This window comes from Taudactylus pleione, unplaced genomic scaffold, assembly GCF_031769625.1.
Source record: "Taudactylus pleione unplaced genomic scaffold, aTauple2 ptg000394l, whole genome shotgun sequence".
Taxonomy (NCBI): domain Eukaryota; kingdom Metazoa; phylum Chordata; class Amphibia; order Anura; family Myobatrachidae; genus Taudactylus; species Taudactylus pleione.
In genome coordinates this window covers 1,184,552-1,209,045 of record NW_028284795.1, presented here as the reverse complement: position 1 = coordinate 1,209,045, position 24,494 = coordinate 1,184,552, and the positions used below count along the sequence as shown (strand labels likewise).

The following is a 24,494-nucleotide window of genomic DNA, read 5'->3' as shown; positions in this document are numbered from 1 at the left end:
GCTACAGCATCTGTCCATAGGGTATCGGATTTAGGGGCGCTTTCATGTCGCTCCCTCTTTTTAATATTTCATCACAACAGGGCTGTTCTTCGAACACGCCCAGGCTTCCTTCCCAAGGTGGTTTCTCGCTTCCACCTGAATGAGGAAATTGTGGTTTCGACCTTTAAATCACCAGACCTCTCGGCCGGTGAGGCCTTTTTAGGCCAGTGCTCTGAAGATCAACGTGGATAATACGATTTCCTTCAGGAAATCGGACTCCCTCTGTGTCCTATATGGATTCCACAGGAAGGGATGGCCAGCTAACAAACAGTCATTCGAATTCATCTGACCAGAGTGTCTCTCTCAGGCTTACACACAGACTGGCCTTCCTGCGCCGGCTACAGTATCTGCTCATTCTACTCGCTCTGTGGGTCTCTCGTGAACAGCCCGGCGTGGCGCCTCAGCTGAACAGCTATGCAAGGCGAATATCTGGTCTTCTGTCCACACCTTTCTTAGGTTTTATGCCTTCGATACATTTGCCTCTCAGGATGCTTCCATCGGGCGTAGGGTTCTATCAGCTCAGGAGTGTTCCCGCCCTTGAACAACTGCTTTGGGACATCCCCAATGTCTCCCTGTGGAGCCCTATGGACCCTGAAGAAGAAAAGGAGAGTTATGGTAAAACTTACCTTCGTTAACTTTCTTCGAAGTCCATAGTGTCCACAGGGCACCCGCTCTGACGCTCCTGGATTCTATGGGTTTCTTCTCCTGGTCACTTGTTTCCTTCTCTGTGTGAGAGTGTGATTCCTCAGTGTACCAGTCTTCCTTCTCTCCTATCCTGCTCCTACCTTGGGCTTGTTAACAAAACTGAGGTGCCCTCAGGCTGTGGGCAGGGTAGAAGGGGAAGGACTGGAGCATTCTGGGCTTGAAAAGCTTTGCTGTTACTGTCTGGTCCTTCCAGGTCCCACCTATAGCCCCAATGTCTCCCTGTGGACCTTATGAAGAGAGTTAACAAAGGTAAGTTTTACCATAACTCGTTTTGGCCCTTATAAACTTGGGTGATGTGTTGCAGGATTTGACAGTACTTCAATGGTAGCATTTGAAAACACAATCCGGAGATTGTCTATGAGAGAAACCGCTCTATTCCCTGCTATCAGAGATGGGGAGTTAGTTTTGTAAGTTTTTCCATCTTGTTTCTTAATGGTTTGGGGTTTTCTTCACTGCCATAGGGAGAATGCTGGGATATAGGCTGTGCAGGAGGACTGGGCACTAAACAGTTAAAGGCTTTGACTTCCCAGGCATCCCAGTGACCTCCCCTATACCCCAGCACCACACAGGCCAGTTTGTTTGGTGCCGGCAGGACCCTGGCACAATTTAGTATTTTTTTTTTTTATTCTTTTTATTGAAACATCGTGTACAATATACAGATGAAAACAAAAATAAAACCATAATTATTACATGTCAGTTCAGAAGCTGAAAACAGAATCAAAATCGTTTCAAATCATCACAATAGTAGTATATACTCATAATATTTAGCTGAATATAAGTAATTAAATCATTCAACCACAATGAGACAATGATCCCAAAAATATTTTCGTTTCAGATTTTGTCAAAAAATGAGAGGTAGGAGTCATGAGGCGAGACAGGATTGAGATAGAACTCTCCCATGTGTCGAAAAATTTAGAAACCCGAATTTCCCTTTCTAATGTGGTTTCTATCCATTCCATGATACACACAAGGAAAAGCTTCTCCTTAACTTTAGAGTAGGAGGGGAAACACTTATCCAGGCTTGTAAGATAGCTTTACGCGCTACCGCACTAATCGGAAAGTATTTTACAGCCTTTTGTGACTCCCTGACCTTCCTGTAATATCCCAAACAGTGCCCATTAATTGGTAAAAGTAAGTCAACAAAATTATCTAAAGCGTATTTACGCAGTTGTAACTAAAATATTCTAAGAGGCCATTTCCAAAAATGAAGAGAGTCAGCTAATGGAGATTGACATCGAGGGCGTGAGGGCGATGTCACCATTCCTGCCCTGAATTGTCGGTGAGGAGAAAAGTAAGCCCTGTGAAATAATTTTAGAAAAACTCCTCTTGGTATTGTGCCGCGGGAAGTATTTTCCTAGAGGCGGTTAGCATTGTATTTAAAGTTTCACAGGAGAGAGGGAATATCTATTGTCCATTTACTCATGCCGGTACGTATTTGGGCATGGTCCCCTGGCACACTTTTAGCAGGGGGCAGTTTCATTATTTTATTTTGAGTGAGCAGCGCTGAGCGTCCTATAGGACGCTCAGTGCTGCTGCTCCACCAACCCCCGGCATTGACGACTGGGTCAGCTACCTCGGCCGGGTCCTCCACAGGCACCAGGGGCCTCAGCTGGACCCTGGGGGAGCAGGTAAGGTGGCTCCCTGCTTGCCGGGAGCTGAATTGGCATGGCTTCACCTGTCGGTGGGTCTCTGACAATCAGGTGCCCAGGCCGTCTGTACCCCTTCAAGGCAACCATTTCTCCCTTTTGGCTCCTCCCCCGGCCCCTGGTGCGTTCCCTCACAGAGGCTTCCTGCCAGAGGGCTTTTCCTCCTCCCTCCTACAGAGACGATGAGCGACTATTTTTAGTGCGACTATTTTTAGTACACAGCTGGCTGCAGCTAGTCTCCGTAGAGCTGGATTCCTGTCTCCCTGTATACCTCACTCTCATGTCAGGTTATACAGTTAAGCTCCTTCCAGCCGACTGGGGCTTGGACTGTTAAGCACTCACTGCCTATTATCTCTATATTGCATTCAATGTACTGATAGGTATATTCATTTTGTTTCCTTCTGCTTGTCATTTTTTTCTGTTCTGTTTAACACTCTCTGTGTACTGGCCAATTAACCGTTGTGTTAACAGGCTGAGGGCTTCTCTGAGCATTACATTATGCAACACTTATTACTTTGTGCAGTTTTACATTCATTGCATCTTCCCCTTATTGCACACATCTGTTGCTATAGCTTTGTGTATGGGGATTGCCTTGGATTTTACCATGTCCTCCAGAGGCAAAGCATCTAAGGTGGTGGCCAAGGAGGCGGGAGTTCGTGTGTTGCGCAGATCTTGTTCTGTTGGTCTCTCCTCGCAGGATCCAGCCCAGGACTCTGTCTGTATCCGGTGCTGCAAAGATGAGCAACAGGAGGTCCCATCCAAAGCCTCCATCCAGGAGCCGGCTTGGGCTGCCTCGCTGTCATAGCTAATAACACAGCTTGATGACAGTTAGACAACCTTCCCTCCGGCATGGGCCCACCTTGCCACGGTTCTTTCTAATTTGTAGCCACCCGCTTTGGAACCACCATGGATGAGTTCCTTTTCCCGGTCAGTTCAGGGTGTCAGCCTCCTACTAGCAAATGCTGGATAAGGACCGTGCTTACAAATGCAGGCAATCCAGGTGGGAAGGTACTGCTCCTCAGTCTGCTTTGGACTCCGATCTCCTCAAGGTCTGAGGAAACCTCAGTTTCCGTTGCTTTAGATGTGGAGACCTCCATTGTCCAGGGTGAATTCTCATCTTGGTAGATGTAGCGGCCTTGATAAGGCAGTTAAACGTGTTCTGCAAATCGAGGACGAGGAGCTGGCACCTAGTTCGAATGCTCCGGTTTTCAAGTGGCAAAAGCGGGTTTCAGTAGTGTTTCCTAAGTCAGAACAGCTGAAGGAAGTCTTAGTGGAGGCTAGGACCATTCCTTATTGTCTTTTTGGTCACCAAGCACATTTCAATCTTTTATCGGCTCACTGCTGAGCAGCATCACAAATGAATATAGGAAAAATATTCGGCGAAAACACTGGCGCGTACTAATATTGAGCAGCCAACTTATGAGACCCACTGTCTCCACCAAAAACAGAAAATATAGAATCAAACAATACATAAAAATTGGTCACATAAATGCGGCGCTAATTAGATGTTCCATACAAATTAATCAATGTAGAATCAAATGGAAAAAGCCAAAGTCTTTGCGATGTATCTCTATATGTCCATATTCTTATTTTTCATTCAGACGGAAGTTCAATAATTTCTCTTCCCAGTACACATAATAAGAGAGAAAATAATATATAGTGTAGTATTTTCGATACTTTTAATGACATATACACATAAAACATAGGGAATATAATTTCCACAGTAATCACAAAACTGACATACAAAAAGGAAGATTATTGTATTCTGAGATCACTCAGAAAAAGGTACAAATTGGAACCATACCGTATGTGGCACCCAAGCCAGGTGCTTCTTAAAGAGCGTTAATTAGGAGTCCGCCGGATAGACTGCCCAAAATCCCTTCAAGTCTCTGGCTTCACTCACTGTATACGGTAACGGATTTAACCATCAGATAGATCCCAGCTGCCAACGCGTTTCGAGTAAAGGAATACTCTTCTTCAAGGCTGTGTGGGATCTATGGCTGGATCATCTGCTTATTTAAAGGTCCAATGACCCGGAAGTGAAACACACTTGATTTCCTACAGCATCACAAATGAGTCTCCTCCCTCGGTAGACGCGTATACTGCCCACCTAGTACAGAACTCTACCTTTCCTATCCCTAATAATAAGGCTTCCCTTAAGGAACCGATGGATAGGAAATTGGAAATCTTCCTTAAGGCTATTTATTCCCATGCAGGTGCTATATCACAGAGGTTCTCAAACACTGTCCTCAGGACCCCACACAGTTCATGTTTTCCTGATCACCCAGCAGGTGCACAGGTATATTCATTACTCACTGACACATTTTAAAAGATCCACAGGTGTGATTCTGTGAGAAGACCTGGAAAACATGCACTGTTTGGGGTCCTGAGGACTGAGTTTAGGAACCTGTGCTATAGCACATCCAGCTATGGTTTTTGCTTGGGTGGCTCATATTAAGAAGGGTACCTCCTATCTCAACGAGGCAATCTCATGGGTGGATCATGCATTGGAGAAAGTCTTCTTTAACTTAGTCTCAGCAGATGCTCCACCTGCTGTCCTTACTGGACTCCGCTGTTCATAGAATCTTCCTTCCGGTGTACAAGATTCAGGACAAGATGCACAGATTCCTGCATCACCGCTGAGTGTCCATTCACTCCTGCATGCCTATCCTCACTGGTCTGCATCTTGAACATTGTGGAATATTCACAGTTTCACTCCGGGCCCCTTCACAGGGAAGTTCTGACCCGATGGAACCGTTCCTATCTCCAGATCAAGTCGCAGACATTCATCCTCTCTCAGTGGTCCGGCTCTCCTTCCTCTGGTGACTCCAGGTGTCCCACTTGAACAAGGGCCTTGGATTCAGGATTGGGTCCTTCTCACCACCGGCACAAGTCCGCGTGGGTGGGGGGTACAGTAACCTGCCAGCAGTCCTTTCGAGGTCAGTAGACTGTTCAGGAACGCCGCCTTCCGATCAACATTCTGAAGCTCCATACGGTCTTTCGTGCTCTGTGTTTAGTGCAGCCGCTCCTCCCAACATTGTCTGGTCCAGGTTCAATCTGACAACGCAACCGCCGTTGCCTACATCAACCGTCAGGGAGGGAATTCCGACACCATGACGGAGGTGAGTCGGATTGTCAGCTGTGCAGAGCTTTACCTTCCAGCTCTGTCTGCAGTCTTCATTCCTGGAGACCAGAATTGGGAAGCGGACTTCCTAAGCCGCTAGGACGGGCGAGTGGTTTCTTCATCTGGACGTCTTTCAGCTTTTCGCTGGGGCCTTTTGGACATCGACTTGATGGCATCTGGACACAACCACAAGCAGCTGAGGTACTGTTCTCGCACCAGCGATCTGGGAGCTCTTCTGGTGGATGCCTTAGCGATTCTGTGGGTCTTTCGTCTAATATACATATTCCCTCCAATCTCACTTATTCCGTGGGTTCTTCGCAAACTGAAACTGGAATGCGGCACCGTGATCCTCGTGGCTTCTGTTTGGCCGCGGCATGCTTGGTACGTGGATCTCCAAGGCCTCTCCATCGACACTCCTCTGGATCTTCCGCTGTGGCCGGACCTTTCTGTCACAGGGCCCATTTTTCCATCCGGATCTGGCCTGTCTCACTTTGACGGGGTGGCTCTTGAGACATCCCTCCTGAGGGCCAGGTCTATCATTCATACCATGCTTAGTGCCCACAAACCACCTTCAGCTAGGATTTATCACCCGGCTTGGAGGATTTACTTTTTTCGGTGTTCGGCCAGGGGCCTACACCCTAGGTCCTTTTGTCTCTCCCGGGTTTTCTCCTTCCGGCAGCCTAGCCTGGATTTGGGTCTTTGCCTTTCGCCCCTGAAGGTTCAGGTTTCCGCCCTCTCAGTACTCATTCAGAGGTGGATTGCTTTGTTGTCTGACGTCAGAACTTTCTTTCAATGCGCCTTCCATGTGCAGCCCCTCTTTGTTCCTCTAGTGTCTCAGTGGGACTTGTCTTTAATGCTTAGGGCTCTTCAGTTATCTTCCTTTGAGCCTTTAGAGGTGGTGGACATTCGCTGGCTTACGTAGAGAACTTTAGGCCCAATTCAGACCCGCTCGCTAGGATGCATTCGCACGCAGCCAACCGATGTTTGCAATGTGCGCATGCAGTGCATGAACCAGTCCATGCGTTCGCCCCTTAAACATAGACTGCTCGCTAGACTGAGTGACAGGAGAAGCAGTTTGTGGGTGGTAACGAGTTGGTCGATGGAAACGGGGGAGTGGTGGTGCGAATGCAGGCGTGTCTGAACGCCGTTTCAGAGGCGTGCATAATTATTACGGAGCATTATAGTACACGTCACTTGCTTGAATTTCACACTGAAGCACTCGCGGTGCTTGCGGTAGGGTATGGTCAACCACAAGTGCTGCGTTCGCTTCTGATGGTACTTGATGTTACAGATGTTTGCATACACTACCTGGAGATGACGTGCACAAGTGGGCGTCCTAAGACAGGCTAAAGGGCATCTAAATACACACAGTGATCGCACGCCAAGACATAGTGGGCGTGCTAAAGCTTTGCTGTGCAATCGCGAGATTTGCATACTTTGGCTGCATGCAAACGCATCTAGCGAGTGCGTCTGAATCGAGCCCTTCGCATCGTCGAGTGTCCTGAGCACGCTGTCGTGTTGGTCTTTGTTTCTGGTCTTTCACTTCTTCTGACACTTCCGAAGGTAGTTTCTCTGTTCCACATCAACAAGGAGATTGTGGTTCCGGCTTTTCAGTTGCCTGATTCTTAACCGGAGGAGGCCTCTTTGGATGTGGTGAGGGCCCTCTGGTTCTATGTAGCTCGCACTAGGGATATCCGTAAGTCCGATTCCCTTTTAGTGCTCTATGGCTTTCACAAACGGAGCTGGCCGGCCGGCTACGAAGCAGACCTTGGCTCAGGAGCGTCCGCGCCCTTGGGAAAATTGCTTTGGGATGTCCCAGCGTTGTCCCTATGTCCCCTTTGGCCGTAAAAAATGAAAAGGAGGTTTATGTTCTTACCTGGAAGAGGGAGAGCGCCCTGCTGCGGGTGGGGTATAGGGGAGGAGGTTAGGCTGCCTGGAAAGTCAAACCCATTAACGGTTTAGTGCCCAGTCCTTCTGCACAGCCTATATCCCAGTGTTATCACTGTGTCCCCTATTGAACTAGAAGAAAAGGATTTAACCAGGTAAGACCTAAATCTCCTTTTTTTTTTTTTTTTTTTTTGCACATAAGGTTTGTTTACGTATGTAGTTTTCTAATTTTACCTCCAATGAAACTGATGCTGCCCACGTATTGGGAAAAACATAAGAGGAACATAACTCACGTAGTACCTGATATCATTAATAGGTAGAAAAATACTTGCGCCTTTTAAGAGTTGCAATATTTTAAATGGTACACTATGGGCCTTATTCTGTATCCGTTACAAGTCAGAGGGGAAAAGTGGAGCAATGTGCTCCTGGACAAACCATGTTCCAATGCAAGGGTGCAAATGCCTTATTGCATGCATGGTAAATACTGGCTGCTTCTGCATATAGCAAACTACTGGGAGGTTTTTTATTCTTATATTGAAATTCATAATTAAGCTAGGACATGCCCCTCTCAACTATAAATCTCTGTGCCTCTGCCCCACCTGCAGACACATAGCTTTTACTTCTCCATCTAATTAAGGCCATTGTCTTATTTCCTCATTATTCCAGTTTGCACAGACAAACATTGGCTGCAACTATGTTTTATTGTTGTCTATTTTAAGTCTCTGGAACAGACTAGGCGCCAGCCTTAATTGGGATGTGAGCTACTCAAGAAAAATGAAACCTGAAGAGCTACTCACATGTTTGAAAAACAAATTAAAAAAATTTGGTTAATAACCGAAAGATCATTTAATGAAAGTGAAAAAAATGTTTAATAGCAAACAATGCACTTAATTAATAGTGATTTTGTTGCACATTTCACTTTTAATTACTGGCTCCAAGGAGGTAAGTACAGTAGAGGAGCTAAATTTGGCAAGGCTGGGTAGGAGTCATTTGCCCCAAATGCATTAGACTCCTGTGATGTCCTGATGGTGTCCGTCATGTACTGTCGCCCTATGGCTATCACCTGAAGCGCTTCCCTGTCGCTACACCTCCGGCTTTGTCAGAGGTCACTTCCTCCTAGTTGATTCAGCAGTACTGAAGCTAGGAGAACTACCCAGATTATGGCCGAGAGCTACCGGTAGGAGACCACTGGACTAGGCCGACCATTGGGGCTGAAGAACATATGGATTTTACAGCCAGGTGACTTTTGCCTGTTTAAACCCCTCTGATATAACCTATACTGTGGAAAATGAACCCCACTCATCCCCCACAGGGGTGGGCGTAGTGCCCCCCAAAATGAACTTGTCCCCATCAGTCCAGGAGACTAGTGGGGACTCACTACAGCAGAGGGAGGGATTTTAAGTCCCTCTATCTCCCCCACTATATAACAGAAAGATGGGCATAATTCAACATGTATCAATTTTAGGTTGGAATTGGCAATTTGGGGATTTTTATGTTGCATTTTCCAGTTTCCCAGATGGATCGCCAATCATCGATGTCCAGCACTTTTGATTGATTGCCAATCATCGATGTCCAGCACTTTTGATTGATTGCCAATCATCGATGTCCAGCACTTTTGATTGATCGCCAATCATCGATGTCCAGCATTTTTGATTGATTGCCAATCATCGATGTCCAGCACTTTTGATTGATTGCCAATCATCGATGTCCAGCACTTTTGATTGATCGCCAATCATCGATGTCCAGCATTTTTGATTGATTGCCAATCATCGATGTCCAGCATTTTTGATTGCCAGTGTTGGCAGAACAGGGCATTGAGCTGCAGAGAGAGCCCACTTTCTATCCGTAAAAGGCCTGCTGTGTGCCTACAGCACAGGGAGAGAGTTATGGTTACTACATAGAGGTCTCCACTATCTGTAGGTGATAAAGTCTCAGGACGAGGAGGGATGATGTGTGTATGATATAGCATGAGGGGAAACGTCACCGCCATAATGGCCTCTGTGGGCGTGGCCTCCCATCAGCTATGCGGGCACCGTGTGGGCCTTCGCCGCCATTTTCTTAGAGCCCCTAAACCACATCTGTGGAAAACGGCTTCCTCTCCGCACAGGGAAGTACTCTAGGACCTGGGTATAGTAACGGCAGAGAGACTTCTCTCCGGACCAGCACTACAATCAGGCGTCCGGACTGACGGAGCGCAGTAACAGGGAGCCGCCATCTTTGACGAGGGCACAGCTTGGTACTGGGGTGACGTGAGCACGTTGCTCGGCGTGCGCGCTCCGGCATTACCCGGTGGACAGGGACCGCGCCTGCAGCAGCTCCGTGACTGGCTGATCCCAAGATGGCGGCCTGCGGACGTGTCCGGCTGTGCTGGTTCCTGCTGCTGAGCGCTGGCCTGGCTCTGCTCTGGGGTCTGGAGGCTCGGGCCGAGGTCGCGGCGCAGGAGGTGGCTGCGGTCGCGGCAGTGGCGGCTCAGCCTGGGGCCTCTCAGCCCCGGAGACTCCCCGGCGTCAGGCTGATCGAGGAGGAGGCCTGCCGGGAGGACATCTCCCGCATCTGCCCCAAGAACTCCTGGAACAACAACCTGGCTGTGCTGGAGTGCCTGCAGGATGTCCGGGAGGTATATATCTCATATTATATACCCTATATTACATAATATCCTCCCCCCCTCCTTATACTATACCTGATATATACATATTATATCCCCTGGCTGTGCTGGAGTGCCTGCAGGATGTCCGGGAGGTATATATCTCATATTATATACCCTATATTATATAATATCCCCCCCCTCCTTATACTATACCCTGATATATACATATTATATCCCCTGGCTGTGCTGGAGTGCCTGCAGGATGTCCGGGAGGTATATATCTCATATTATATACCCTATATTACATAATATCCTCCCCCCCTCCTTATACTATACCTGATATATACATATTATATCCCCTGGCTGTGCCGGAGTGCCTGCAGGATGTCCGGGAGGTATATATATCATATTATATACCCTATATTATATAATATCCCCCCCCTCCTTATACTATACCCTGATATATACATATTATATCCCCTGGCTGTGCTGGAGTGCCTGCAGGATGTCCGGGAGGTATATATCTCATATTATATACCCTATATTACATAATATCCTCCCCCCCTCCTTATACTATACCTGATATATACATATTATATCCCCTGGCTGTGCTGGAGTGCCTGCAGGATGTCCGGGAGGTATATATCTCATATTATATACCCTATATTATATAATATCCTCCCCCCCCCTTATACTATACCCTGATATATACATATTATATACCCTGGCTGTGCTGGAGTGCCTGCAGGATGTCCGGGAGGTATATATCTCATATTATATACCCTATATTACATAATATCCTCCCCCCCTCCTTATACTATACCTGATATATACATATTATATACCCTGGCTGTGCTGGAGTGCCTGCAGGATGTCCGGGAGGTATATATCTCATATTATATACCCTATATTACATAATATCCTCCCCCCCCTCCTTATACTATACCTGATATATACATATTATATACCCTGGCTGTGCTGGAGTGCCTGCAGGATGTCCGGGAGGTATATATCTCATATTATATACCCTATATTATATAATATCCTCCCCCCCCTTATACTATACCCTGATATATACATATTATATACCCTGGCTGTGCTGGAGTGCCTGCAGGATGTCCGGGAGGTATATATCTCATATTATATACCCTATATTACATAATATCCTCCCCCCCTCCTTATACTATACCTGATATATACATATTATATACCCTGGCTGTGCTGGAGTGCCTGCAGGATGTCCGGGAGGTATATATCTCATATTATATACCCTATATTACATAATATCCTCCCCCCCTCCTTATACTATACCTGATATATACATATTATATACCCTGGCTGTGCTGGAGTGCCTGCAGGATGTCCGGGAGGTATATATCTCATATTATATACCCTATATTATATAATATCCTCCCCCCCCTTATACTATACCCTGATATATACATATTATATACCCTGGCTGTGCTGGAGTGCCTGCAGGATGTCCGGGAGGTATATATCTCATATTATATACCCTATATTACATAATATCCTCCCCCCCCTCCTTATACTATACCTGATATATACATATTATATACCCTGGCTGTGCTGGAGTGCCTGCAGGATGTCCGGGAGGTATATATCTCATATTATATACCCTATATTACATAATATCCTCCCCCCCCTCCTTATACTATACCTGATATATACATATTATATACCCTGGCTGTGCTGGAGTGCCTGCAGGATGTCCGGGAGGTATATATCTCATATTATATACCCTATATTACATAATATCCTCCCCCCCTCCTTATACTATACCTGATATATACATATTATATACCCTGGCTGTGCTGGAGTGCCTGCAGGATGTCCGGGAGGTATATATCTCATATTATATACCCTATATTATATAATATCCTCCCCCCCCTTATACTATACCCTGATATATACATATTATATACCCTGGCTGTGCTGGAGTGCCTGCAGGATGTCCGGGAGGTATATATCTCATATTATATACCCTATATTACATAATACCCTCCCCCCCTCCTTATACTATACCTGATATATACATATTATATACCCTGGCTGTGCTGGAGTGCCTGCAGGATGTCCGGGAGGTATATATCTCATATTATATACCCTATATTACATAATATCCTCCCCCCCTCCTTATACTATACCTGATATATACATATTATATACCCTGGCTGTGCTGGAGTGCCTGCAGGATGTCCGGGAGGTATATATCTCATATTATATACCCTATATTACATAATATCCTCCCCCCCTCCTTATACTATACCTGATATATACATATTATATACCCTGGCTGTGCTGGAGTGCCTGCAGGATGTCCGGGAGGTATATATCTCATATTATATACCCTATATTACATAATATCCTCCCCCCCTCCTTATACTATACCTGATCTATACATATTATATACCCTGGCTGTGCTGGAGTGCCTGCAGGATGTCCGGGAGGTATATATCTCATATTATATACCCTATATTACATAATATCCTCCCCCCCTCCTTATACTATACCTGATCTATACATATTATATACCCTGGCTGTGCTGGAGTGCCTGCAGGATGTCCGGGAGGTATATATCTCATATTATATACCCTATATTACATAATATCCTCCCCCCCTCCTTATACTATACCTGATCTATACATATTATATACCCTGGCTGTGCTGGAGTGCCTGCAGGATGTCCGGGAGGTATATATCTCATATTATATACCCTATATTACATAATATCCTCCCCCCCTCCTTATACTATACCTGATCTATACATATTATATACCCTGGCTGTGCTGGAGTGCCTGCAGGATGTCCGGGAGGTATATATCTCATATTATATACCCTATATTATATAATATCCTCCCCCCCTCCTTATACTATACCTGATATATACATATTATATACCCTGGCTGTGCTGGAGTGCCTGCAGGATGTCCGGGAGGTATATATCTCATATTATATACCCTATATTACATAATATCCTCCCCCCCTCCTTATACTATACCTGATCTATACATATTATATACCCTGGCTGTGCTGGAGTGCCTGCAGGATGTCCGGGAGGTATATATCTCATATTATATACCCTATATTACATAATATCCTCCCCCCCTCCTTATACTATACCTGATATATACATATTATATACCCTGGCTGTGCTGGAGTGCCTGCAGGATGTCCGGGAGGTATATATCTCATATTATATACCCTATATTACATAATATCCTCCCCCCCTCCTTATACTATACCTGATATATACATATTATATACCCTGGCTGTGCTGGAGTGCCTGCAGGATGTCCGGGAGGTATATATCTCATATTATATACCCTATATTATATAATATCCTCCCCCCCCTTATACTATACCCTGATATATACATATTATATACCCTGGCTGTGCTGGAGTGCCTGCAGGATGTCCGGGAGGTATATATCTCATATTATATACCCTATATTATATAATATCCTCCCCCCCCTTATACTATACCCTGATATATACATATTATATACCCTGGCTGTGCTGGAGTGCCTGCAGGATGTCCGGGAGGTATATATCTCATATTATATACCCTATATTACATAATATCCTCCCCCCCTCCTTATACTATACCTGATATATACATATTATATACCCTGGCTGTGCTGGAGTGCCTGCAGGATGTCCGGGAGGTATATATCTCATATTATATACCCTATATTACATAATATCCTCCCCCCCTCCTTATACTATACCTGATATATACATATTATATACCCTGGCTGTGCTGGAGTGCCTGCAGGATGTCCGGGAGGTATATATCTCATATTATATACCCTATATTACATAATATCCTCCCCCCCCTCCTTATACTATACCTGATATATACATATTATATACCCTGGCTGTGCTGGAGTGCCTGCAGGATGTCCGGGAGGTATATATCTCATATTATATACCCTATATTATATAATATCCTCCCCCCCCTTATACTATACCCTGATATATACATATTATATACCCTGGCTGTGCTGGAGTGCCTGCAGGATGTCCGGGAGGTATATATCTCATATTATATACCCTATATTACATAATACCCTCCCCCCCTCCTTATACTATACCTGATATATACATATTATATACCCTGGCTGTGCTGGAGTGCCTGCAGGATGTCCGGGAGGTATATATCTCATATTATATACCCTATATTACATAATATCCTCCCCCCCTCCTTATACTATACCTGATATATACATATTATATACCCTGGCTGTGCTGGAGTGCCTGCAGGATGTCCGGGAGGTATATATCTCATATTATATACCCTATATTACATAATATCCTCCCCCCCTCCTTATACTATACCTGATATATACATATTATATACCCTGGCTGTGCTGGAGTGCCTGCAGGATGTCCGGGAGGTATATATCTCATATTATATACCCTATATTACATAATATCCTCCCCCCCTCCTTATACTATACCTGATCTATACATATTATATACCCTGGCTGTGCTGGAGTGCCTGCAGGATGTCCGGGAGGTATATATCTCATATTATATACCCTATATTACATAATATCCTCCCCCCCTCCTTATACTATACCTGATATATACATATTATATACCCTGGCTGTGCTGGAGTGCCTGCAGGATGTCCGGGAGGTATATATCTCATATTATATACCCTATATTACATAATATCCTCCCCCCCTCCTTATACTATACCTGATATATACATATTATATACCCTGGCTGTGCTGGAGTGCCTGCAGGATGTCCGGGAGGTATATATCTCATATTATATACCCTATATTACATAATATCCTCCCCCCCTCCTTATACTATACCTGATCTATACATATTATATACCCTGGCTGTGCTGGAGTGCCTGCAGGATGTCCGGGAGGTATATATCTCATATTATATACCCTATATTATATAATATCCTCCCCCCCTCCTTATACTATACCTGATATATACATATTATATACCCTGGCTGTGCTGGAGTGCCTGCAGGATGTCCGGGAGGTATATATCTCATATTATATACCCTATATTACATAATATCCTCCCCCCCCTCCTTATACTATACCTGATATATACATATTATATACCCTGGCTGTGCTGGAGTGCCTGCAGGATGTCCGGGAGGTATATATCTCATATTATATACCCTATATTACATAATATCCTCCCCCCCTCCTTATACTATACCTGATATATACATATTATATACCCTGGCTGTGCTGGAGTGCCTGCAGGATGTCCGGGAGGTATATATCTCATATTATATACCCTATATTACATAATATCCTCCCCCCCTCCTTATACTATACCTGATATATACATATTATATACCCTGGCTGTGCTGGAGTGCCTGCAGGATGTCCGGGAGGTATATATCTCATATTATATACCCTATATTACATAATATCCTCCCCCCCTCCTTATACTATACCTGATATATACATATTATATACCCTGGCTGTGCTGGAGTGCCTGCAGGATGTCCGGGAGGTATATATCTCATATTATATACCCTATATTATATAATATCCTCCCCCCCTTATACTATACCCTGATATATACATATTATATACCCTGGCTGTGCTGGAGTGCCTGCAGGATGTCCGGGAGGTATATATCTCATATTATATACCCTATATTACATAATATCCTCCCCCCCTCCTTATACTATACCTGATATATACATATTATATACCCTATATTACATAATATCCTCCCCCCCTCCTTATACTATACCTGATATATATTGGGCAGCACAGACGGTGTAATGGTTAGCGTTACTGCCTCACAGCACTGAGGTCATGGGTTCAATTCCCACCATGGCCCTAACTGTGTGGAGTTTGTATATTCTCCCTGTGCTTGCGTGGGTTTCCTCCGGGTACTCCGGTTTCCTCCCACACTCCAAAAATATACTGGTAGGTTAATTGGCTCCCAGCAAAAAATTAACCCTAGTGCATATGTGTGTGAGCGATTGTTAGGGAATATAGATTGTAAGCTCCACTGGGGCAGGGACTGATGTGAATGGCCAAATATTCACTGTAAAAGCGCTGCGGAATATGTGTGCGCTATATAAATAACTGGTAATAATAATAATAATAATATCCCCTGGCTGTGCTGGAGTGCCTGCAGGATGTCCGGGAGGTATATATCTCATATTATATACCCTATATTATATAATATCCCCCCCTCCTTATACTATACCCTGATCTATACATATTATATACCCTATATTATATAATATCCCCCCCTCCTTATACTATACCTGATATATACATATTATATACCCTGGCTGTGCTGGAGTGCCTGCAGGATGTCCGGGAGGTATATATCTCATATTATATACCCTATATTATATAATATCCTCCCCCCCCTTATACTATACCCTGATGTATACATATTATATACCCTGGCTGTGCTGGAGTGCCTGCAGGATGTCCGGGAGGTATATATCTCATATTATATACCCTATATTACATAATATCCTCCCCCCCTCCTTATACTATACCTGATATATACATATTATATACCCTGGCTGTGCTGGAGTGCCTGCAGGATGTCCGGGAGGTATATATCTCATATTATATACCCTATATTATATAATATCCCCCCCTCCTTATACTATACCCTGATCTATACATATTATATACCCTATATTATATAATATCCTCCCCCCCTTATACTATACCCTGATATATACATATTATATACCCTGGCTGTGCTGGAGTGCCTGCAGGATGTCCGGGAGGTATATATCTCATATTATATACCCTATATTATATAATATCCCCCCCCTCCTTATACTATACCCTGATCTATACATATTATATACCCTATATTATATAATATCCCCCCCTCCTTATACTATACCCTGATCTATACATATTATATACCCTGGCTGTGCTGGAGTGCCTGCAGGATGTCCGGGAGGTATATATCTCATATTATATACCCTATATTATATAATATCCCCCCCTCCTTATACTATACCCTGATCTATACATATTATATACCCTATATTATATAATATCCCCCCCTCCTTATACTATACCCTGATCTATACATATTATATACCCTGGCTGTGCTGGAGTGCCTGCAGGATGTCCGGGAGGTATATATCTCATATTATATACCCTATATTATATAATATCCCCCCCTCCTTATACTATACCCTGATCTATACATATTATATACCCTGTATTATATTAATATCCCCCCCTCCTTATACTATAGCCCTGATCTATACATATTATATACCCTATATTATATAATATCCCCCCCTCCTTATACTATACCCTGATCTATACATATATCCCCTGGCTGTGCTGGAGTGCCTGCAGGATGTCCGGAGGTATATATCTCATATTATATACCCTATATTATATAATATCCCCCCCTCCTTATACTATACCTGATCTATACATATTATATACCCTATATTATATAATATCCCCCCCTCCTTATACTATACCTGATCTATACATATTATATACCCTGGCTGTGCTGGAGTGCCTGCAGGATGTCCGGGAGGTATATATCTCATATTATATACCCTATATTACATAATATCCTCCCCCCCTCCTTATACTATACCTGATATATACATATTATATCCCCTGGCTGTGCTGGAGTGCCTGCAGGATGTCCGGGAGGTATATATCTCATATTATATACCCTATATTATATAATATCCTCCCCCCCCTTATACTATACCCTGATATATACATATTATATACCCTGGCTGTGCTGGAGTGCCTGCAGGATGTCCGGGAGGTATATATCTCATATTATATACCCTATATTATATAATATCCCCCCCTCCTTATACTATACCCTGATCTATACATATTATATACCCTATATTATATAATATCCCCCCCTCCTTATACTATACCCTGATCTATACATATTATATACCCTGGCTGTGCTGGAGTGCCTGCAGGATGTCCGGGAGGTATATATCTCATATTATATACCCTATATTATATAATATCCCCCCCTCCGTATACTATACCCTGATCTATACATATTATATACCCTGTATTATATAATATCCCCCCCTCCTTATACTATACCCTGATCTATACATATTATATACCCTATATTATATAATATCCCCCCCTCCTTATACTATACCTGATCTATACATATTATATACCCTATATTATATAATATCCCCCCCTCCTTATACTATACCTGATCTATACATATTATATACCCTGGCTGTGCTGGAGTGCCTGCAGGATGTCCGGGAGGTATATATCTCATATTATATACCCTATATTATATAATATCCTCCCCCCCCTTATACTATACCCTGATATATACATATTATATACCCTGGCTGTGCTGGAGTGCCTGCAGGATGTCCGGGAGGTATATATCTCATATTATATACCCTATATTATATAATATCCCCCCCTCCTTATTCTATACCCTGATCTATACATATTATATACCCTATATTATATAATATCCCCCCCTCCTTATACTATACCCTGATCTATACATATTATATACCCTGGCTGTGCTGGAGTGCCTGCAGGATGTCCGGGAGGTATATATCTCATATTATATACCCTATATTATATAATATCCCCCCCTCCTTATACTATACCCTGATCTATACATATTATATACCCTGTATTATATAATATCCCCCCCTCCTTATACTATACCCTGATCTATACATATTATATACCCTATATTATATAATATCCCCCCCTCCTTATACTATACCCTGATCTATACATATTATATACCCTATATTATATAATATCCCCCCCTCCTTATACTATACCTGATCTATACATATTATATACCCTGGCTGTGCTGGAGTGCCTGCAGGATGTCCGGGAGGTATATATCTCATATTATATACCCTATATTATATAATATCCTCCCCCCCCCTTATACTATACCCTGATATATACATATTATATACCCTGGCTGTGCTGGAGTGCCTGCAGGATGTCCGGGAGGTATATATCTCATATTATATACCCTATATTATATAATATCCCCCCCTCCTTATACTATACCCTGATATATACATATTATATCCCCTGGCTGTGCTGGAGTGCCTGCAGGATGTCCGGGAGGTATATATCTCATATTATATACCCTATATTATATAATATCCCCCCCTCCTTATACTATACCCTGATCTATACATATTATATACCCTGTATTATATAATATCCCCCCCTCCTTATACTATACCCTGATCTATACATATTATATACCCTATATTATATAATATCCCCCCCTCCTTATACTATACCCTGATCTATACATATTATATACCCTATATTATATAATATCCCCCCCTCCTTATACTATACCTGATCTATACATATTATATACCCTGGCTGTGCTGGAGTGCCTGCAGGATGTCCGGGAGGTATATATCTCATATTATATACCCTATATTATATAATATTCTCCCCCCTTATTATACTATACCCTGATATATACATATTATTATATCCCCTGGCTGTGCTGGAGTGCCTGCAGGCTGTCCGGGAGATATATATCTCATATTATATACCCTATATTATATAATATCCTCCCCCCCCTTATACTATACCCTGATATATACATATTATATACCCTGGCCGTGCTGGAGTGCCTGCAGGATGTCTGGGAGGTATATATCTCTTATTATATATCCTATATTATATAATATCTTCCCCCCTCCTTATACTATACCTGATATATACATATTATATACCCTGGCTGTGCTGGAGTGCCTGCAGGATGTCCGGGAGGTATATATCTCATATTATATACCCTATATTATATAATATCCCCCCCTCCTTATACTATACCCTTATCTATACATATTATATACCCTGGCTGTGCTGGAGTGCCTGCAGGATGTCCGGGAGGTATATATCTCATATTATATACCCTATATTATATAATATCCCCCCCCTCCTTATACTATACCCTGATCTATACATATTATATACCCTGGCTGTGCTGGAGTGCCTGCAGGATGTCCGGGAGGTATATATCTCATATTATATACCCTATATTATATAATATCCCCCCCTCCTTATACTATACCCTGATCTATACATATTATATCCCCTGGCTGTGCTGGAGTGCCTGCAGGATGTCCGGGAGGTATATATCTCATATTATATACCCTATATTATATAATATCCTCCCCCCTCCTTATACTATACCTGATATATACATATTATATACCCTGGCTGTGCTGGAGTGCCTGCAGGATGTCCGGGAGGTATATATCTCATATTATATACCCTATATTATATAATATCCTCCCCCCCCTCCTTATACTATACCCTGATATATACATATTATATCCCCTGGCTGTGCTGGAGTGCCTGCAGGATGTCCGGGAGGTATATATCTCATATTATATACCCTATATTACATAATATCCTCCCCCCCTCCTTATACTATACCTGATATATACATATTATATCCCCTGGCTGTGCCGGAGTGCCTGCAGGATGTCCGGGAGGTATATATATCATATTATATACCCTATATTATATAATATCTTCCCCCCTCCTTATACTATACCCTGATATATACATATTATATCCCCTGGCTGGGCTGGAGTGCCTGCAGGACTGGAGTGCCTGCAGGATGTCCGGGAGGTATATATCTTATATTATATACCCCTATATTATATAATATCCTCCCCCCTCCTTATACTATACCCTGATATACACATATTATTATATACCCTGGCTGTGCTGGAGTGCCTGCAGGATATCCGGGAGGTTTATATCTTATATACCCTATATTATATAATATCCTCCCCCCTCCTTATACTATAAAGAGGGGGGGAGGATATACCCTATATTATATAATGCACCCCTCTTGCGCTCACATCTTCAACGTAGTGCCAACATATTGGGGTGCTTCCAATGATCCCACTACAGGATCAAACATAAATAGACCACCTACTAGGAACCTGGACAGGGGCACTAATTACTGCCAAAAGTTCATCCGTTTATTGTTCACAAAGAATACAGTTCAGCCAGACTAAATGTCAATTCGGTTCATATTGAACCTTTTCAAACCGACCTTGTTTAAGTAACACTTTCATCTGAATTACAATAGAGCATCTAATTCAGGACTCCTTAAACCATATAGTCTTTAGGGAGCATGCGCCCAGGGGCGATCAGTATCAACTCCCCGATGCACGCCCCGAACCATCTATCTGCTGGTAACCATGTACTCTGGGTGTAATTGGTATATAAACATTTTTCCAGTTGCATGTACATGATTGTGTCGCTTTTAGTTGCAGTTGAATAAGGTGATCTCGGGAAGTTTGTTTATTGTACAACAATTTTTTTGTGGCAATGTCAAAATTTATACATTTCTGCAACATTATAAGAATATGTAACCTTCCTGTATTGTTATACAGATCACAGTAACATATTGAATGAGTGATGTATTCACTCTGTGGGATAGATTCAGTTATCCGCGAGTATTTGATCACAGCCCCATAGGGTTACATACTAAAATCAGCGAGTCTATGACCAGATCGGGTCGTGAGCGGGGCAAGTTTCCAGGTTTGGCTGCTGCCATTTCTTTGTCATTGCAACAGCAACTCCCCACCTTGCATGTAATTGAATTGACCCAATAGAGCAGGCCCGGCCAAAATGTCAATAGCGATCTACCGGTCGCTCGCAGATGGTAGATCACGACCAACTTAATCACAGCAACTGGGAACGCTGGCCTCTGAAGCGATCAGAGGCTAAAGAAGTCTCTGATCACTTCAGAGGCCAGCGTTCCCAGTGATGTAGTGTGCGGGTGACGTCATGCGATGGAGGAGCCTGCGCGCCTGTTGGATCCATCAGGCAGCGATGGTGGGACTCTGGAGCCCTGATGGTGTGGAGCGGTGCCAGCGTGAAGACAGGTACGTTTCTTCACAGGGGTGTGAGCAGGCTTTTCTGCACTGGGAGGGGGAGCTAGTACTGGGGACACTGCTATAGGGGGCTTGACTACAGGGGGCGTTGCCTGAGGGGCGCAACTGCGGGGGTGGGGGGCGTTGCCTGAGGGGCGCAACTGCGGGGGTGGGGGGCGTTGCCTGAGGGGCGCAACTGCGGGGGTGGGGGGCGTTGCCTGAGGGGCGCAACTGCGAGGGGGGCATTGCCTGAGGGGCGCAACTGTGGGGCGGGGGGCGTTGCCTGAGGGGCACAACTACAGGGGATCACAAAAGGTTTTTAGTTTTAAAAGTAGATCAGAGTCCAAAAGTCTGGCCACCCCTGCCATAGAGTGAATCCATCACTTATTTAATATTCTGTGATCTGTATAACACCAATATAGGAAAGATACATTTCTTCAACATTGTAATAATACATATAGAGATTAATATTACCACAGAGAGGAGAATAAATAAGCTTAGAAATTTGTGACTTCCCTAAATAATCATAATAATGATTCTAACGACCAGCTAAAAGTGACCTCCTCTATGTACATAGATATACCAGTCCTATACACACTAGTATCATCAGTGCTCAATCTATTTCATTCTGTTTGAAGACATCACTAATCTAACTTTATTTACTTTGTTTTTTTTATTTCACTTTATTGCTGTAATTATATGTGACTATTTTATTAGAAAATCAATAAATTCCTAAACTATCTGCTATTCCCTCTATTTGGAAGTGATTGTGACTAGATTGTAGATTGGGGACGTGGTGGCGCCTAGCGCAGGGGGCTGTCTTATCAGCATTGTAGGTCCAGGGCAAAGCAATGCACTCGGCCCCTCCCCACTTATTCAAGGGAATAAAAATGTAAATGGTTAATAAAATTAATCCTTTATACTTATTGGTACTTTCAACAAATCCAATGTTCGAAAATAAAAAAGCATTATGTAAAGTGAGGATTATGGACTCCGCCTACCTCTGCTCTTCTCCAGGTCGCAGTGCAGTTCCTGCTCTGCACTGCAGCTGTGATTTAAGTATGGGGGGGACTCCTGAGAGAGCTCACCACCACCACCATAATCCAGCTCTGTGGCTACAGGCTGGGAGGCAGGTAAAGAATACTGTCTGTCCGCTCTGATTCACAATCAGAGCAGCCAGGGCACAGCTTTCTCTACCTGCCTCTTAGCTGGCTACCTGCACGGCTCAAACGGCCGCACACTCCATGAGATGCCCCCTGCGAACCAGTCCAGCTGGAAGGCCATGGAATTGTGGGACTCTAGGCAGCTGCCCATTAAGCCTGTATGTTCTGATGGCCCTTTGCTATAGTGTACATTGGGGACTTGGCCATGGTTAGAGTGTACGATGGGGAAGTGGTGGCTAGTCTGTAAATTGGGTGTATGGCGATGGTTAGAGTGTACGATGGGAAAGTGGTGGCTAGTTTGTAGATTGGGGGTATGGCGATGGTTAGAGGGTAGATTGGGGAAGTGGTGGTTAGTCTGTAGATTGGGGGTATGGCGATGGTTAGAGTGTACGATGGGAAAGTGGTGGCTAGTCTGTAGATTGGGGGTATGGCGATGGTTAGAGTGTACGTTGGGGAAGTGGTGGCTAGTCTGTAGATTGGGGGTATGGTGATGGTTAGAGTGTACGATGGGGAAGTGGTGGCTAGTCTGTAGATTGGGGGTATGGCGATGGTTAGAGGGTAGATCGGGGAAGTGGTGGCTAGTCTGTAGATTGGGGGTATGGCGATGGTGAGAGTGTACGATGGGGAAGTGGTGGCTAGTCTGTAAAATGGCGATGGTTAGAGGGTAGATTGGGGAAGTGGTGGCTAGTTTGTAGATTGGGGGTCTGGCGATGGTTAGAGTATACGATGGGGAAGTGGTGGCTAGTCTGTAAAATGGCGATGGTTAGAGTGTACGTTGGGGAAGTGGTGGCTAGTCTGTAGATTGGGGGGTATGGCGATTGTTAGAGGGTAAATTGGGGAAGTGGTGGCTAGTCTGTAGATTGGGGGGTATGGCGATGGTTAGAGTGTACGTTGGGGAAGTGGTGGCTAGTTTGTAGATTGGGGGTATGGCGATGGTTAGAGGGTAGATCGGGGAAGTGGTGGCTAGTCTGTAGATTGGGGGGTATGGCGATGGTTAGAGTGTACGTTGGGGAAGTGGTGGCTAGTTTGTAGATTGGGGGTATGGCGATGGTTAGAGGGTAGATCGGGGAAGTGGTGGCTAGTCTGTAGATTGGGGGTATGGCAATGGTTAGAGTGTATGATGGGGAAGTGGTGGCTAGTCTGTAAAATGGCGATGGTTAGAGTGTACGTTGGGGAAGTGGTGGCTAGTCTGTAGATTGGGGGTATGGCAATTGTTAGAGGGTAAATTGGGGAAGTGATGCCCAGTGTGATGGAACCATCCAGACAAGGGACGTTGAGCTGGGAGGTTTCTGTGGTTGGTGTACTCTCTGGACTTCTAACAACCCTGTTTCTTCCCTCGCCAAGCAGCCAGGTCTCAGTGCTGCTGTCCCTGGTACTCCAGAGCTCATACACAGGAGTTTTCTGGTAAAGTCTGCAGGTGACC

The 24,494-nt window shown here is 44.1% G+C and overlaps 1 protein-coding gene across 1 annotated transcript in view; it reads left to right on the top strand.

Moving 5' to 3' along the window:
• Positions 1 to 9,638: 9,638 nt before the first annotated feature.
• Positions 9,639 to 24,494, top strand: part of GLG1 (golgi glycoprotein 1) — a 49,473-nt gene continuing 34,617 nt past the window's right edge. Inside the window, exon 1 of the mRNA XM_088446249.1 lies at positions 9,639 to 10,018. Coding sequence (XP_088302375.1) covers positions 9,740 to 10,018 — 279 coding nt within the window. The 5' untranslated portion in view covers positions 9,639 to 9,739. The remainder of the gene's footprint in view (positions 10,019 to 24,494) is intronic.